General features: G+C 37.5%; 1 protein-coding gene across 1 annotated transcript; it reads right to left on the bottom strand.

The window, feature by feature from the left end:
* Positions 1–1,591: 1,591 nt before the first annotated feature.
* Positions 1,592–13,432, bottom strand: LOC115224476. Its single transcript, XM_029795384.2, has 5 exons — positions 13,210–13,432; positions 8,917–8,992; positions 7,562–7,722; positions 5,887–6,009; positions 1,592–3,612 (listed from the first exon to the last, which is right to left on the bottom strand). The coding sequence occupies exons 1-5, from the start codon at positions 13,411–13,413 to the stop codon at positions 3,403–3,405; spliced, it is 774 nt and encodes a 257-aa protein (XP_029651244.1). The 5' UTR covers positions 13,414–13,432; the 3' UTR covers positions 1,592–3,402.
* Between the last annotated feature and the right edge of the window lie 4,146 nt (positions 13,433–17,578).

Here is a 17,578-nt window from a genome sequence, read left to right on the forward strand (position 1 = left end):
ATATATATAAACACAGGATATATATACATATATAATTGTGTTTATAAATGTCTACATGACAGGTATGAAAACATCCAACTCTCCTGCTCTCACCCAATGTCTAAACATTATATTTTACCAAAATTGTCAGCCTGACAAACATGGCAAGTTGACACCAAAGCCTGTGTGTGTGCAACGGGTGCCTGTAGCTGGGAAGTCCTTTTTCTGGGGTCTAGCTCAATTGATGTGCCACCCAGAGCCATTACAGTTCTGGGGGAATTCTAGAGCACTGATGTTCTGGGGAGGAAGGACTGGCAAAAAGAGAAATAGTGTTTGTACAAAACCTACCATAGATAAGGAATTTAGTAGAGAGGAATCAGACCTACCAGTTCCCAGAAGCAGAGACAACTGTAGAAAGAGGAGACTGAATGTCTGTGGGGTCAGATGTTGATGACTAACTTGCTGCCAGTTGGTAAAATGACCATTTTTTAATGCAATCTTGATTGTCTTTTAGTGCAGTAGCAGCTCCATCTAAGATGTGGGTACATTATTTTATTGTGGGTCTTTCTTAAGCTCTATAAAGAGTTATTAGTTGTTAGGGGCTGAAGATTGTCTCCACTCTGAAGAAAAGGGTCCTGAAAGTCACATGTGAGTGCAATTCCCATAACAGGAATTATACTGTACTGAACATTATCTAGGGTAGCCAAGTCAGCAGTGGCGGTGGATGCTCCAAGAGCATAGCTACTAGAATAATAGGCTGGACAAAGTTCACAGAGCTTATTCTTCCACCAGTTTGAAAAAAAATCATGCTTTTGTAAATGTCAATCCTTTTCCCCCACATTTCATCCCCTAACACCCATCACTTCTCTATCCTCCACCACCTTCCTCTGTCTCCTCTTTCCATCCTTAATATCTTGCTTATCTGCTCTCACCTCACACATTTACTGCAATCCCTTTCCCTCAGGCCTCTCCCATATTTTACTCTATCACTTGCCACAGTCACTTCTATTGACCATTCACCCAGTCCAAACCTCTCTATCACCTCACTTATTCTCCGCACCCCCAATGTCCCTCAAGGGAATATCCCAACAATCCTCACCACCCATCCCAACACCAGTGAAGGAGTTTATGTCTTGCAAGGGACTTGGTGACCCTGTCAGTGCTGGTGCCACATAAAAAGCACCCAGTGTGCCATGTAAAGTGACTGGTGTTAGGAAAGGCATCCAGCTGTAGGAACCATTCCAAAGTAGACAATGGAGACTGGTGCAGCTCCAGTCAAGCCGTCCAAGCCTTGCTAGCATGGAAAAATGGATGTTAAATGATGATGATGATGATGTCAACCAAGAAAAGTGTACAGAGATGATGCATCCAGCATTACCCAAGTGTCAAATATATAGAAATAGTTTTTTTGTTTTTTTTTCTGGTTAAACAAAACAACTGAATATATAAAAAATCGTTTATATTTACTTATTTCAAACATAAATTCCTGATATTACCCATAATGGCAAAAAGATATTTCCAGAGTTATCCGTCATACGATGGATAACACTTCAGTATAATAATAATAATAATAATGTTTGAATGTGTACATTTTCATTTTATTCTGCTTTTGTAGATATATAAAATGAGAGAGGTGTATAAAATAAACAGGTAAAAAAAAACAACAACAATATAATTCAATCTTTATTTCACCAACTAATGAAAATATATTCCGTTTTACAGGTACACACACACACACACACACACACAAGTATTTACACACATTATGTACAAATGGAAAAATAATTATTTTCCCATGCTCAGCAAAGACTGAGACTATCAGATAGAAAAGAAATGAAAGTTGTCAAGTAGATTCATTCTGTAAGAGTATTAATGTTGAAGAGAGGCAAAATTAGCTGAGTAGATCAGGTACTAGACTGTCAATTCATAGGTTTTTAGTTCAAATCCACAGGAAGACATTTCAATTGACATTGCACCTTAGTAGTAGTGGAGAAAGTCCCTTGCAATGTTTACTAGCTTCCTAGCCAAGAGATGGTTAAACAAATTAAGGAAAGAGATTAAGTACCAGCTCTATGGAACATTGCTGTTTCTAAAATGCTAAATGGATCAGTCAGCAATTGAGTTTACTGCTGAATGCTACCACACGGATCCAGATGGATCACTATTTATTCTCTATCCTCTGTAGACAGTTTCAGATGACACAACCGGGCATCAGTTAGCTAAATTAAGGGATCAAAATACTCTACTCATGGTGTACCAATTTACTAGGCTCTTAATAAGCACCATGAGTAAGTAGAATCCAATGTTGTAAACATGTGGTAAGGAAGCTGAATAAATGATGTTTTATTAATTTGTAGTCCACTATTTATTAGTTTAAATAAAGCAACAAGACACCAGCTCTACAAATTTAGTGCTACATGGACTGAACATCAAAATACACTAAAATGCACTGACTTTCTCCAATTAAAAAATCACATCACTAAGGCATTGCATCTAGTGAACATTCTACTCATAAAACCGACAGTCACATTAAATAATTCCCTAAGACTTTCCTTCAACTGTAGGAAGACCTAATAAAGTACAAATTGTTGGCTTTTGTTATTTTGGCTGGGATACATGTGAAAGGTGTTAAGCATCTTAGTTAATTTTGAGACAGCATCAAATATTTGTAATCCACATAAAACTAGAATATCTTTTGTAAATATCAGTTTGTTGTTTGAAATGTAAATCCATTCAGATAAATATCCATGCCTTGGAGACTACTATGAAAAAAACTCGCTCAAGAACATCAAGTTACAATCCACTCACATAGAGGATTCTCAATCAAGTCAGTAACTGGTGCTTATTTGGTTGGTCCCTGTCCTCAGCTAAGAACAAGGTACCCAACATGGTTACTAATTCTCTGGTAATGAGATTTAAAGAATAGTTAAGAATCTAATTGCTCCAATTATGTTTGTAAAGAAAACCAATTTGAAGAACAGATCCAAGATGACAAATCAATAGTTCAGATCCTCTAATTTTTATAAAAATGACTGTCATTACATGTTTGATGTTGTGATGAAAATTATCTGTGGTGAATGAAAGAGGAAATTTACGCACAACTCTGTTGGATGTGGCCCTCAGCATGGGAGCGAGGTGGGTTACAACAAAGTTGATTTGAACCTTCTTTACTGAGGATGGATGACAGACAAAGTGGACATGAGCAAGATGATGATGATGATGATGAGGAGGAGGAGGAGGAGTTCTTACACAAATTCACAGGGAAGGAGATAAACAGTTTAATCAAGCAAAGCTGATACTTGCCAAAGATAGGATTGCAGCAGAGAAGAAGGCTTGATTAGGTTTCTGTGCCAAAGTTTAGGGGAAAATAAAAGCTTTGCAGTTGATTTTAAGCAGAAAATGGGAAGTTGAGCTGTGAGAAATTTAAGGAGTTCGTCTCTTAAAGCGAGGAGATTGTCGTCGATGCATTTGTTGATTCTGTAGACAATGGCTAACTGATCGAGTTATCTTCGAAGGCACTGGTGAATCATCTGTTTGGAATATTAGCTGGTGAGTTTTACTCTTTTTCACTTCCTTCACAATGGTCTTTACTGTCTCCAGATTCTCTAATTGACCACAATCTTTGACTGTCGTCTAAAATGCAAAAGGATTCAAAGATTTAAACAGACAGGATAAAGATTAAAAAAATTATTTCTAAAGAATATACAAGAAAACAGTAAGGACATTGACTGGAATTACAGAGAGACATCAATGAGTGTTGAATATAAGATTATATTTCTGAGAAATTCTGCACTTATTTTGATAAAATAAAGCAGGTAGAATTAAATGTCGAGTTCAGAGGAAGCAAACATGATGTCTGTAGTAGATGTGAACACAATAGCCAAACATCCAAATTAACCTCTAGTTTGTGCTGCCAGATATTTTCGGTATTTCTTCCTCCTCCCCCCTCCTCCATTTCATTGAATATTTTAAGTGAACACCCCTTCCTCTAACCTTAGCCTATTAATGCCTGCAACCAATGCATTTAGGCTTCATTCGTTCTTTTTGTGTCATTATTAGAACTGATATTGATATATATATATATATATATATATATACATCATCATCACTGTTTAACATCTGCATTTCATGCTGGCATGGGTGGAACATATACACAAATACACATTCACACAAAGTACTAGTCAAACACTAAGGGCCTCTCCTTCAGAAAGAAAGGTAGATTGTATGATGCTTGTGTATGTACAGCTAATTTACATGGCAGAGAAACATGGGCTTTGACTACAGAGGACTTGCAAAAGCTTGGAAGAAATGAAGCTAGCACACTCTGCTGGATGGGTAAGTCAGTATGGACACATGACAAATGATGTAAGAGGCATCAGATGTTGTGTGCAAGAGAGAAGACGGTGCTGGTTTGGTCATGTGATGCATATGGATGAGGACAGCTGCATAAAGAAGTGCCAAGCCCTAACTGTGGAGGGTACCTGTGGATAGGGGTAGTGAGAAAGGACCTTTAGATTCTGGGCCTCACTAAGGAAATAACAAGGGACCGGGTGATGTGGTGATTTGCTGTACTTGATAAGACATGTCAAGCTAATTAAAATCCCTGTCTTCCACACACACAGGTTTGTACTTCCAGGTGCACCTGTGCCAGTGCTGTATCTGTGCTGGTGGCACAGAAAAAAACACCCAGCACACTCTGTTAAGTGGTTGGTGTCTGGAGAGCTCCCTGCTAACCAGTTCCATGTCAAACCATCCAACCCATGCCAGCATAGAGAGCAGACATTAAACAATGATGATGATGATGTCTCTCAGGCTTCTTGAAGTAAGATACTATGGCAGAGAATCCTGAATGAATTTTTAAGGACACCACTTTACAAAATTGCAAACCATAATTAACCTGGTTGTTTTACAAAGCTACTAACAACAGTTAAACACGTGGTTAGTTTACATAACAACTCATCAATCTCATGGACAGCCTGCAAGGGTCATAGGCACCACTGCCACTTCCTCCTGACCCAGCAAGCAGAATAAAAAAAAAGGTAGCTGAGGGATATTAGCAGAGACACAATTGGTGAGTAATCCAGAGGAAGATTTATCTTGAAGTTTAATTTAACACAATAAAAATAGTTTAGTCACTTTTGTATTTGTGTATCATTACTGTACACTATATGTATGGCTACATGTCATTACTATACAGTTGATATATTGTTATGCACCACTACTGTACTGTATTGTTATTATTGAACATGCATATACACATTCAATAATAACACATATGTATTGTTACGTCACAACTGTAGAGCATTTGCACCAACATATGATATTATTGTACAATGTCTGCAGTCTTCCTTAAATGGCACATAAAATTCCAGATAAAGTACAAAACAGTTGCATTATTTTAAGTAATGAAGTCCAAACCTTTGCACACACTTGCAAGCTGGTGTCTTCTACATGCAAGTACTAACAACTTTAAACCTTGTTTTGTCAAAACAATGGTAAACTAGGGGTTGCAAAAGGAACCACTTGTATTCCAGTATCTGCTAACCCTAGTGTGTGTTTGTCTATATTGAAATAAGATTTGTGTCAATTGTCTCATATATGAATAGATAATTAAACAGGTTGGTAACGTTGGGCTTTGAAAAGTTGGAGGTGGCGTTAGGTGAGTTGCGTAAACAATCTCTAGAACTTGTCTTTTCTCTATTTAACAGAAAGGTTGTTGCTTCAAAAACAATTTATTGTTGAGGATGTAATTTTGTTAAAAATGCAAAAATGTCTAAATTTGATGTCATTTACAAAGTGATATTCAGTTGCAGCCCTTACCTTGACATAGCAGAGTTTGTTAGAACTGTCAGCCTGGTCAGAATGACAGAGCTAAGTAGGGAGAAAGAAGGAAACTCGCTAACTTACCTTAGATAGTGAAGATAACAACTTTAAAGATTTGGATAAACTTTCAGACTCTTCAGGTGAATGAAAAGACACAGGTGGTATTGGTACAGCTGGTTTGGGGGGAATTCGGATCTGAACTGAATTCTGCAGAAAATCAGAAAAAAGTCCTTGCTAAGCTAAAATTATTTTTATAATTTCATCTTTATTTTATGCTTAAGGATTGCAATGGGTTCTACAATGCCCAGATTTTGTGAATAAAATAATTCCCAGAAACACAATCTGTTTGTAGCACTGCCCAAATAAGAAACTGAAATAATGTCCAAACATGTCCACATTAACTTAATTAATCCTCTCTATAATGCCAAAGCAAGCAACAATGGTGTGCAGAAGATTTTCCTTGTGTGTCACAAGGGCACAGTTATCTGCAAATAGGGCTTCAGTGACAAGCTTTTCCAATGTCTTGGTTTGTCCAGAGATCAAAAACAGGGCTGTCAGAGCGATATTTGATATATATGCCCAGGTCTAGGTCTTTCACTGTGTAAAGTAGGACCTGTGTGAAGGACAAGTTGGACAAGGCTATAGTCATTTCTACTCTATGGATGTCAAACATGAACCCCATACTGTTGAAACATCAAACAGCTGGAACAGTTTCCCACAAGGGCATTGCACAGGATCCTGGCAAAATTGCTAGCAGGACAGTGTGACAAACCAACAAGTACTGGACAGAGTCAATGTTGCTGAAGGCTCAGTCATGCTGGACTGGACATGTCATGAGGATGACTGACAACAACAGTGTAGCCAAACAGCTGTTGTACAGCGAGCTCACACCTGGCTCATGCAAATGAGGAAGACTTAAACTGAGGTACAAAGACACTCCAAACAGTAACCTCTAATGGAGTGGCATTAGATCATGCAAACTCAAAGCCTCTGCCACAGACAGGTCAGCATGAAGGTCTTTCACCTCACCAGCAGCAGCTGTCTTCAAAGAGGAATGGTAACGGTGTCTCGATGCTGCAGGAGAAAGACATCACAGGGCAGCAGACACCTCAATCCAGACAACAGACTCTTGTTGTGACATCTGTGGGCACCGGTGGGCTGCCAGCTTTGGATTGCAGAGTCACATGTAGCACTCTCATCACTGAAAACACAGACTTTGTCATCATTGGACACTGATGGAATACCTATCAATGTCAGAAGTAAAACTCATCAACAAGATGAAGGAGAAAGACAAAGAACTGAAGTTTAAGCCATTTCTATCAGTGAGGCCATGTTACAGTGTGAGAGCATTTTATGAACAGGACACATTGTGTTCAAAGGAAGATGAGAGTAAAACTGTGTTCAATGGAACACTAAGGCTAAGATAGTGTAAGGGAGGTAACACAACTAAATGTCACAAATTTCTGTAAACAAAAGACTTTTTGTCATCTTAAATGATTTCTGATAAAGAAACCTTAATTTTAGGGAAGGTTTTGTGAATTAAACTAACTTCAGTAGTTTTTATTTCATCGACTGCTGAAAGAATGAAAGGAAAAGTTGACCATAGCAAGATTTGAGTTCAGAATGTAAAGGGAAAAACATAAGAAATACCCCCAAAGTATTTCTTCTTCTCTTTCAACAGTTCTGCCAGCTTTTTTGTCATTCAAAATTATTATTATTATCTTTAAAGTAAATAAAATCACCAGAGAAATATACTTACAAGATAACCAAGTTCTAGTTTTGTATAGGTTTTCAAGTTCCTGACACACAATTTAGGGAACTCCTTTCGTTTCTGGGCTATATTAAGGATTGCATCATCAAGTTGTACTGTTAATGCCTCACTTGTTGATTTCTTCTTTTCTAAGTTCATGTCACTAGAATCTGGAAGAGGAATTGAAAAAGGGTGGTCATCATGGCATATAAATAGTTTGATAAAAGAACATATTCTGGCAAAAACCCTTCAACCTTACAGGCTGTGAATGTTTTATATTTCAGGGGTGTCTTACTGCAAACAGGAAGTAGAATAGAAGACAATAAAGTGCTAATGCTTTGGATGGTAGTGGTGAACTGGTGTTAATTCTGAATTAAGGTCATAATTAAGATATGTCAGTTATTGATTTCTTAGACACAAGGTCTCAATTTTGGAGAAGGGCAGAGTCAGTATCAACCCCGCCTTCCTTCTACTACTTGACTGGAACTTTATCAGTTCCTCACAGAAAGGTGATGTAAGCTTCAGTTTAATTTAAAACCAGAAGAGATTACAAGCAAAGAACACAAGGCACCAACAGCCCCAACAATTCTACTTGTCCTAACAATTCTACTTGTCCACTGGGATCAACAAATGGAACGTTATGAGATTGTCATCAACACTATTGTTGCTTTAACTGATAATGACTTCACATACTCTGCACTACACATTAGTAGGACCACCACCACCACCACACTTGGCTGGACTTCTTGGTTTGTGTCTATAAGGTGATATGAGGCATGATGACCATCCAACCTAATCGAACGTGAATAAGCAAGAAAGAAAATGGGATGAGGAAATGAAAAATATTAAAGTAATTAAAATCACAATTCAAAATTGTCTCCTGAACTTACCAAAATGATTAAACTAATGATTAAATTTTTTTTACTCGTTATGTATTTCTTATTAGATTTTTAATGCTCTTTTTCATTATATATGGTGACCCTTGAGTATCACAATGTATAGGACACTAGATTAACAAAGAGGATCTTGTAGCTGAAGTTGTTCAGTGGCAACCATAACTGGAAAGGCTTAAACCAAGAAAAGAAAAAAACACCAACCTGTTGCTAGGAAACATTTGCTGCACAATCGAAGAATTTAAAATTGCCATGAATGACAGAGAAGAATAGAAAGAAGCAGGTCGAGAAATGCCAAGAAATTCTTGATCCACATAGAATGTTTGGACAATTGCTGAACAATTCCTGTATTAGTGTAGGTCCGTTGAAACACAGAGATAATGTTCCACATCAGCCACAACAAAGGACATTAAAGAGATGATGCCAAAGATAGGGAAAGTCTATGAGAGATAATAGTGAAAAGAAATTTACCTTTGTTTCCATCTTCTGTGATCTGTAAGTCTGGTTGTTCAACACGTACATTGGACATGAACATTTGTTTAAACACCTGTGTGTATGTAATAATAATAATAATAATAATAATAACAACAACAATAACAACAATGGCTTCAAATTTTGCCACAAGAGCAGCCATTTGGGGGTGGGGTGACCCCCACTATTCAACTGGTCCTTATTTTATCAACTCCAAAAGGATGGAAAGCAAAGTCAAACTCGGCGAAATAATAATAATAATTGGAAACTGAGTTGAAAGTGGGATCCTGACAGAGGATCCTGACGTGGAATGAACCCAAACTGCAAAGAGTGACGGAATTGGAGAGCAGCAGAATCCTGTGAAATTTCCTAATCCAAACAGATCAAGTGCTAAACAGTTGATGTTGTGTGTCGCTTTGACCCACAAATACTCAAAAAGGAAGGTGAAAAGATAGACAGATACAACCCTCTTAAGTACGAAATAACCTGGCTATGGAAAATGAAGAAGGTGGAGATAGTGCCAATTATTATTGGGTCCTTGGGGACAGTATCAGAAGGTATCAAGAGGAATATAAAAGAAATTGGGATAGAGTGCCTAGTACAGTGGTTCTTAACCTTTTTCATTGTCTTACCTTGAGACTCCCCAAGGTATTACCAAAACCCCTATAATAAATTTTTTAATGGTGAACTTTGTGTAAAGGTAAGATAAAACAAAACTACATGAAGATCATAATCTATTGAAATTGTTATAAATAAAAGACCTTGAAAAATGCTACATGTGCTAAAAAACCCACATGGGACTACTGAACATCATACACAACCTACTTATCCACTCAGTGGGAGGGTTGATATTGTTTTGCAGCCATAAGTCCATCAAAGCAAGGAGCAGTGCTGGACAGACTTCATGTCGGCATCAATCACAAGCCTGCTGCCTGCCTTCATTGTTGAGAATCCAACCTGACAGTGACAGGTTAAGCTGGATTGGCTCAGTATGGTCAGTGCATGCATCAAAACAACAGGGCAGTCGTCCTCCAGTTTTGCCTAAAATGTCAGCTCTTGATCAGAAAGATCAATTTTCAACTGAGTAGCCTCAGGAATTTGAAGAAATTATACCTTTGCAGCTACATCAGTATCCCTAATGACACTGTCCTTCGCTGTTTAAAAGGGTCTGCAGATCCGTGCATCACTATAGCAGACATCCAATCCTGGGGAGTCATTCACTGCCAGAAGATGATGAACTGAGGTATCGTCATGGAAACTGCATTCGGCTTCTAGCATAGAATCCCAGAGGTTGTCATCTAAAGGAAGAAAGTGGTGTCATCGTCCTGAACTCTTTTCTGCTGAAGCTGAATCTTGCTCTTGAACACTGCAGTGAAATGTTCAGGGGATTCACAAATTAACCAGGTAGGCAATCTTTGTTATGAAATAGTCATCTTGTATCTTTTCATGAAGAAGACGAACTTTCAAAGTACAACAGTGTTCCAACAGTATTAGGATTTCCTCTCGAAATTGTAGCACCTAATTCAGAACCTTGCCACATGAGAGCCAACAGACCTGTGTGTGAAACAGGAGAACAGAGAAGCCAGTGCCCATTTCTTCACAAAGCACTTTCAAAATCCTTAATGCTGTTGTGCTCCCTTGGGTATGGTTCACAATCTTCACAACATATGCAAGCACTTCTTGAAGGCCAGGTGGTAGAGTTTTCAAATGCCAAAGCATAATGATGATTGATGCAATGAATGTAGGAGACATGCAGAGCAACATTTTTCACAAAGGTTTTGAAGTTGGATTTGCAACCAATCATATGAGCTCCATCTGTACACAGACCAACAAGTGCTTCCCAGCTCAGCCCATGTTCAAAGAGAAAGGCTTCTAAGATTTTGAAAATATCTTCTCCATGAGCTGTGGTGGCCACTGGCTCAGAGAACAAATACTCCTCCTTCATAACTTCTCTGTCAACAAGGTGTTGGGAACTTAGCAAAGGCAAAAGTTTTAGTGAAACCTAGAACCCAACAATTATAAGAGAGTGGCCATATTCAATATACCGAAAAACAGTTGATAGGAACAGTGCACAAGAAATAGTGGAATCACTGGCAGCCAGAAGAAAATTCTGCCTGCAGCAGATGCACACGCATAATTATCATTAAGTACACCTATAAAAAATTCTTTCAAATACTCACCAAATCATTATTATTTCCATTACCTAGGTGATCAAATTAACAGTGAATGAAAGTGTTCAAAAAGCATTGTTGTAAAGAGAATAGAGTGGAGAAAGTTCAGGGATCTATTGTTGCTTCATCAATAGTTTTAAGAGGTTTTGGCAACAAAGGGTGACTCCTCTCCAAATCAAGGGCAGCTTGTATGAAGCTTGTGTTACATGGAAATGAAATATGAGCATTGAACATATTCGGCTGAATGTGTAATGTTAGTGTGGATGGACAACGGAGCAGAAATCACATGAGGAGCCAGATGCAGTGGCAAGGAGAGAAGGTTACCTTGGTATGGACACACATTGCGTAGGAAAGATGACTCCTGGGTAAAGGTCCAAGTGAAAGAAATTTGTAGAAGAGGAGGACATAGGAAGAGGTAATGATGGCTGATCTCAGGAGATTGAACTTTACGAATGAAATGACAAAGCATTAGAACAAATGGGGAGATGTTGTGTCAGAGAAAAACTCTTAAACCTATACAAAAAAAAAAAGTGGGAGAAAAGATTGTCGGGCCATGTGAAATCATAGTTGTGGACAGTGCTTGTGGCACGTAAAAGGCACTCACTACACTCTTGGAGTAAAATAGTAGTTGTGACGGATACGGATGTCACACAAATGGTGGCACGTAAAAGCACCCATTACACTGTCGGTTGGCGTTAGGAAGGGCACCCAGCCGTAGAACCCATACCAAATCAGACTGGAGTCTGGTGCAGCTTGCCAGCACTGGTCAAACCTATGCCAGCATGGACAACGGATGTTAAATGATGACAATGAGTTGATGATGGTCAATTTCATCATCGTTAGGTCATTAATGAAGGTCGAAGTTGGTGTATCTTTAGCAAATTATCACAATTATATTTTCCTCTACAGTAACCCTCTTTATTGAGAGGAAAAACGTATAAGCGACGAAGATATCACCGTTCTACAAGCTTTTTACACTGAAACAATATTACCATTTTAATACCAGTGATATAACAGGTCAATCTAGCCCCCTACAAGTGGTCATTAATTCAACTAACTGCGACTTTTATGATTAAGCATTTAAAATAAGAACTGGTCGTGGTGAATCAATAGAAGTTTGGGAATAGTGGTCCCGGTGCGCGCACTAACGTAGCTGCGCATCCGCGCTAGCTAGTCGTGATTAGTCGACCCTACAAAGACTACCTAGCAAAGTAAATAAAACACAAAATAAATAATTTTTTAAACAAAGTAAATTACACACAAAAACACAAAGTAAGGATCGACTAGTCATGACTAGCTAGCGCGGATGCGCGAGTACTGGAGTGCGCGCACCGGGACCACTGTTCTCAAGTCGTACCGAAGTTTGTTTACATTAATAAAACAACTGTAACTTCCTCGTCCTCCTTCTCTTCCTCACATCACTTTGTCTTCATTATTTGACAGACAAATCCTTAGATGGCGAGAAATAGAAATTTTTTTATCTCAGTTTGGTAAATACTGTGTCGCAATGAAATGAGTAATGACGTTTGTCGAAATTAGAGGGAAGAGAGAACAGAGATGATGCTAAGGGGACGAATTAGGTTCTTATCCCCGGTCCCTTTCCAACGAACCAAATACTAATTCCAGTAAAAAAAGAAATTCAATATTCATCATTACAGGCAGGTGATATACATTTACCAGTCTTCAGTCAAGGGACGATTCCCCAATAACAATAAAACGGAGACATTTCCTATTAATTTCAAACTTTATAAACAGTCTCCAACGAGGATCGAACTCGTACAGCTCTAACTCATATGATCACTGTGTAACTGCTGACAGGTGATCATTTTTGCTTTGTTTAATGCCTTTAGTTTGTTGTAAAAACATTATTAAATAGTTTTAGCAACTTATTGTGTAATTATCAAGTAAATAATTATAAACCCCCCAAAAAGGTCGATATCTTTTTAAAGACTGTCATAGACACGAAATATTGGCATCACTCGATATAAAACAGCGACTGCAATGTATTTGTGGTGTGTCAGTAAATGTATAAACGTATAAGATGTATAAACGTATAAATATATGGCTGTGTTGTCACTAAATGAAGAGAAAGAAACATTTGACGGTTTTCTGGCCAACTTACCTCCGAGAATCGTTTTTGGCAGATTTGTTTCTCATCCCGTGTAAGACGCGATTGTTTATTAAAGCCATTAGCTGCCTCTTCACACAATACATCACAAATGTCTTGTAGAGACTGGACGGCATCGGACGGAATGGTCTGCTTCAATTCCCCGTTTCTTGGCTCCTCACAAATATTTTCTTCGCGATTTTCGCTTGCCGCCGCCATTTTTAAAGCTAGCCTCGTTTTCATTCAAACGCGTTTCAAATGTCGTTTTGCGCATGCGCAGACCGTGGTTTGCTCTTCGTCTTCGACGTTAAATACCTTCACTGAGGACACCATTTCCTCACTGATCAGATCGAAATAAGACCAAAATATGTTTAAAGTTGCTTTAAGTACAATAAAATTTCTTTTTTTACAGAATCTACCGTAAGGTAACAGCTGGGATCTTTTCGGTTTGAACGGCAGTTTTTTCTAGCGGTATCATATGAAATTGTCACCCATAATTATGACCCTAGTATCGATCTATTGCATTTCAATCTGTTTTAGGGTTATCTTTTTTTCTTCACAAATGTAAATAAAGCCAATCTGTTTCTTAAACGAGGGACATATTCATACGGCACAGAGTGTTTTCGCCTCAATAGACGTCATTGATTGGTTGAAATTGCAGAAATTGAAGAAAAAAAACAACAAATATCTTACAAAATATGTAATTTTCTCAATAAAGCCAAGAGAAAAAGATGTTTTATAAACACATTCTACCAGTATACGAAGTTTAAAAGTGTTTAGTTACGTGGAAATTATTATAAAAATCGCCGTTCAAACCGAAAAGATCCCAATAAATTTCTTTTTTTAATGAATTTACCGTAAGGTAACAGCTGGGTTGCGCGCACACGCCTTCGAGTTAAAACAATGGATTGCCCTATGTTAATATATTTGATACGACAGTAAATGTTAACACAACAGGACCCCGACCCTCTTAGGTCATGAATGACTATAGGATTGCCCCTAGAAAGTTCCCCTCCGAGGCGCAAGTCCGGGCAAGGTTGTTTATGGAAGACCAGCAGTCGCCCATGCTTGCCAACCTCCCCTCTCTATCGGCGTTATCCAAGATAAAGGCAAAGGGGCCGATGCGCCCCAGTGACGTCGCAGCTCATTTCTACAGCTGAGTGAACTGGAGCAATGCGAAATAAAGTGTCTTTGCCGGGCCCAGCCAAATACTGGAGTCTAAAGGTCAAGGTCTGACGATGTGAATTTTTCGAGTCCTCTTCACCCCCCGTTCGTGAGCAAAAGAAAAGGAAACACTGAAATATCGTAGTTTGTCGGTAAATTATATTTTTTAGCCCATGTTTTTTGAGGCGTTGGTGGGTGCTGGATTACTGATAGGGAGGTTTTTGACTTCGTTAGGGATCTGCCTTATTGATGAAACTTGGAAGGACACCTGTTGCTTCAGCTTCGCAATTACTTCCAGGAATGTCTTATTATGACAATGGCCAGCTTTATTACATTATATTCATAAGATAATATTTTAAAAATTAAGCTTTCTAAAAACCTTTCCTTTTGTGAAATAAGGGTTAGGGTTAGAAACACATTCTACCAGCATACGAAGTTTAACATATTTTAGTTATCTAGAAATTATGTTAAAAACTACCGTTCAAGCCGAAAAGATCCGAAATAAGTCCTATTTGCTCCAGTAAATATTTTAAAAACATAATAATAATATAAACTTGTTGAATATAGAAACGGTATAAATAAATGGCCATGCAACCGGGTTAGAGATTAACAGATTACGCGCCACTTTTGAACACGTGTGTTTGCATCAAAATACGTTCTACACGCTTCCCCGAAGACAACATTTACCGTTAAGGTATTTTTATAAATGTTTCTTTAAGTTTATGTGTTTGTTAAATTCAACTAACTGATAGAAAATTTATTTTATTTCTAAGATTGTTGCTTTAGTACCAGCTCTACTCACAAGGGAAGTTGTTTTACTGACAAATTAGTTTAAAAATCCATAGTAAATATTTCCTATAGTAATAACATTTAAGTAAATATGTTTGCCTTTTCGGGATAATAGCTGTCATTCTTGACAGTCGTACCTCCGTTATCACCCGAAACGAAAATACGTGGAAATCAAACATGAAGATCTAATTTCGGGTTTCTTTGAAGACACTGTCATTAGATTTTCTATAGATACAAACAATAATGATTCAAATATATGTTTAATAATGTTTAGTATAAAATATATATATTTTACAAGAGTATTGCTAGTAGTAGTTCCACTAAGTTATTGTGCAGGTGACAAAACATGCCTGCAGATAATTCCCCCAAAAAGGACACCTGAACAACCGAATCTTTGTGTTACCGTTTCCTCAAATCTGGTATTAGATCTTCACCGAATTTAATAACTCAATTAAACGATGGTGTCGAGAGCAACAGTCTTAAATAACAAACCTTATGATAACCACCACTTTTAGCCCATTAATGCATAGCGTCCAAAAAAGATGGACACAGGAAAAATTACTATTACTTGTTTCGCACTTGGGATCTTTTCGGTTTGAACGGCAGTTTTTAACATAATTTCTAGGTAACTAAAAAATTTTAAACTTCGTAAACTGGTAGAATGTGTCAAAATACAAATTAAACTACGTTAAACAAACAAATTACAATTTTCTCAAGAAAGCCAAGAGAAAAAAATGTTTTATTTTGACACATTCTACCAGTATACGAAGTTTTAAAGTGTTTAGTTATCTAGAAATTGTGTTGACATGTGCCGTTCAAAAGGAAAAGATCCAATTTAACAATTAAAAAAAAAACGAAAGGCTAAAATTTAGGGTTAGTGAGCAAATGATTTTAGCTCAATAGAGGCGATTGATTGGTCAAAATTCGAAAAATTAAACTACGTTAAACTTACAAATTACAATTTTCTCAAGAAAGCCAAGAGAAAAAAATGGGATCTTTTCCTTTTGAACGGCACTTTGTAACATAATTTCTAGGTAACTAAAAAGTTTTAAACTTCGTATACTAGTAGAATGTGTTTATAAAACATCATTTTCTCTTGGCTTTATTGAGAAAATTCTATATGTTGTAACATATTTCGTCTTTAATTTCGAGCATTTCGGCAATTTTAACCAATCACTGGCGTCCATTTAGGTAAATAACATTCTGTGCATAATGAATATGTCCCTCCTTTAAGAAACAGATTGGATTTATTTACATTTGGGAAGAAAAAAGATACCCTTCCCCCCACCCCTAACCCTAAATCTAAAATAGATTGAAGTGCAATAGATCGATAGTAGGGTTCTAATTATGGGTGACAATTTCATACGACACCGCTATGGAAAATGTGATTTTTTTCTAGCGGTGTCAAATAACTGACGTTCAAACAGAAAAGATCCCGTACGTGCGTAGTTTGTGTGCAGCGCTTGCTCACTCATCAAGCTCTAGTTTAGAGGCAGACTATACCAAAAACAAGCTCAATAGGTTGTCTACTTAACAATGCATTAATGGGTTAAGCATTTACTTATTCGTTTCCATCATTTAGGGTAACCAAGGTTATTTTTATACATTTCCTGTTATTGTTTGTATCACCCAAATTACGAAGGTAAACATTAAGAAAACGGGAGAAAAATAGGATAAGCAGTAAATAAACAAAACAGTGGCATGCCCACTCCTTCAGTTACACATCGCATCGGGGTGAAACAGGTGTTCCCTGTTGGAAACTTTGGAGACGGAATGGCTTGGTGGATGACTGGTTTGTTTAGAAAATTTAATGACATTCGTGTTTGGGACAAAAGCGTTGCGTATTCGACACGTCTGCCCGTCTTTCTATTGTATGTCTTTGTCGGCAGAGATAAAGATTATATGTACACCATCCATTTTCATCTTAACAAAAACCCTAATCCCTAACCACCGGGCATACGTGTTCTTTACATTCGCCTTCTTTATCTTCTAGTTTTCTGCCTTTTTTTCACGGTTTTAAGTTGGATGGTACTGTTAAGAATATTGGAATAATGTAGTTTTAATGAAGTGATGTGTGATAATTGTTTAAAAGGTTCTGGAAAGCCATAAGTTGGAAATAAAATGGGTGAAAACAAGAAAAAAAAATCACATTACACATTTACCTTTCGTATCAGGGAAGAATGGAATAGATTTACTACAGGTTTTTGGATAACAGGTGGAGAACAGTGGGGTTTAAATGGTGTTGGTAATTCAGAGGACCATAATACAGCAGAAGAGAGAAGTAACCTGCTTAACTTTGGATCAGCCCTGATTGAGCAGAAAAACTTTCCAACCATGAAAAACCAATCATAATTTTAAACATGGGATACTATAGAGTTATAAATGCACTATGTATCCATTTTTTAAAAGATAGCTAATTGTAATCACTGCT

This window comes from Octopus sinensis, linkage group LG25 (genome assembly GCF_006345805.1).
Source record: "Octopus sinensis linkage group LG25, ASM634580v1, whole genome shotgun sequence".
NCBI classification, from domain to species: domain Eukaryota; kingdom Metazoa; phylum Mollusca; class Cephalopoda; order Octopoda; family Octopodidae; genus Octopus; species Octopus sinensis.

What these genes read in the sequence shown, in the direction of transcription:
- LOC115224476 (XM_029795384.2), bottom strand. Translation starts at nt 13,413, where the DNA reads ATGGCGGCGGCAAGCGAAAATCGCGAAGAAAATATTTGTGAGGAGCCA. An exon ending in GCCAAAAACGATTCTCGGAG is followed by an intron (nt 8,993 to 13,209) that starts GTAAGTTGGCCA and finishes ACATACACACAG; the next exon opens with GTGTTTAAACAAATGTTCAT. An exon ending in CACAGAAGATGGAAACAAAG is followed by an intron (nt 7,723 to 8,916) that starts GTAAATTTCTTT and finishes TTCCTCTTCCAG; the next exon opens with ATTCTAGTGACATGAACTTA.